This window comes from Sinocyclocheilus rhinocerous, unplaced genomic scaffold, assembly GCF_001515625.1.
Source record: "Sinocyclocheilus rhinocerous isolate Xijiao unplaced genomic scaffold, SAMN03320098_v1.1 scaffold3916, whole genome shotgun sequence".
NCBI lineage: Eukaryota > Metazoa > Chordata > Actinopteri > Cypriniformes > Cyprinidae > Sinocyclocheilus > Sinocyclocheilus rhinocerous.
The window spans coordinates 228,401-229,573 of NW_015643503.1; the positions used below are offsets into that span (position 1 = coordinate 228,401).

Sequence of the window (1,173 nt, forward strand, 5' to 3'; positions counted from 1 at the left end):
GTGTCTGTGTGTGTGTGTGTGTGCTGCAGGATGAATAAACTGTGGATCTGTATGGAGTACTGCGGTGGAGGATCTCTGCAGGACATTTACCACGGTAAACAGGGCCTGCCGTCTCTCTCACACTGATGTTTTTACTTGTTAAATTGGTTTTGCATGACAGCCGTGTGTCATAAAAAGATCTTCAGCTTCTCAAACGCTTTGGCTCTCTGAAAATAGCCCTGAATGCTGCGTGTGAAGAGAGTGTCCACTGTCACATCAGCTATATTATAATCAAAAATCTATCATTTAAATGTTGCTTGGAAAAATGAATTCAGTCAGAATATACAGCTAGACTTTTACTGTGAATCATTTGCATCCAAATGTGACCCTGGAGCACAAAACCAGTCATAAGGGTCAATTTTTAGAAATTGAGGTGTATGCATCAGCTGAAAGCTGAATAAATAATCTTTCCATTGATGTATGGTTTGTTAGGATAGGACAATATTTGGCTGAGATACAACTATTTGAAAATCTGGAATCTGAGGGTGCAAAAAAATCTAAATATTGAGAAAATCATCTTTAAAGTTGTTCAAATGAAGTTCTTAGCAATGCATATTACTAATCAAAAATTAAGTTTTGATATATTTACGGTAGGAAATTTACAAAATATCTTCATGGAACATGATCTTTACTTAATATCCTAATGATTTTTGGCATAAAAGAAAAATGTATAATTTTGACCCATACAATGTATTGTTGGCTATTGCTACAAATATACCCCAGCGACTTAAGACTGCTTTTGTGCTGCAGGCTCACATATGATTATGCCATCTATTTATTTAATTATTCTCTATTCTAGTATTTATTTTGATCTTGTTTGTATTGTTTCATTCTATATATTTTTTATTTATCTTATTTATTTTAATATTTTTATTTATTTATTTATATTACATTTTTTACACTGTTTTTCTAAAAACTCCCTTCATAACATGTATTCAGAGGCCTTTCTGTCTATGCTGATATTTACCTCTGCTACCTGTAATCAAAATAAATAATTAAATAATACATACCATATCAGGTTGAGCTCAACACGCTGTCTCTGATGTTGTGTGTGTTGGTGTTTTGAAGCTGTAGTTTTGGGGAAACAGTGTTGGGGAAAGTTACTTTTAAAAGTAATGCGTTACAATATTGCAT

General features: G+C 33.1%; 1 protein-coding gene across 1 annotated transcript in view; it reads left to right on the top strand.

Annotated features, from left to right (window-relative positions):
- Nucleotides 1-1,173, top strand: part of LOC107757316 (mitogen-activated protein kinase kinase kinase kinase 5-like) — a 28,918-nt gene that overhangs the window by 13,297 nt on the left and 14,448 nt on the right. The window contains exon 4 of the mRNA XM_016574756.1: nucleotides 30-94. Coding sequence (XP_016430242.1) covers nucleotides 30-94 — 65 coding nt within the window. The remainder of the gene's footprint in view (nucleotides 1-29; nucleotides 95-1,173) is intronic.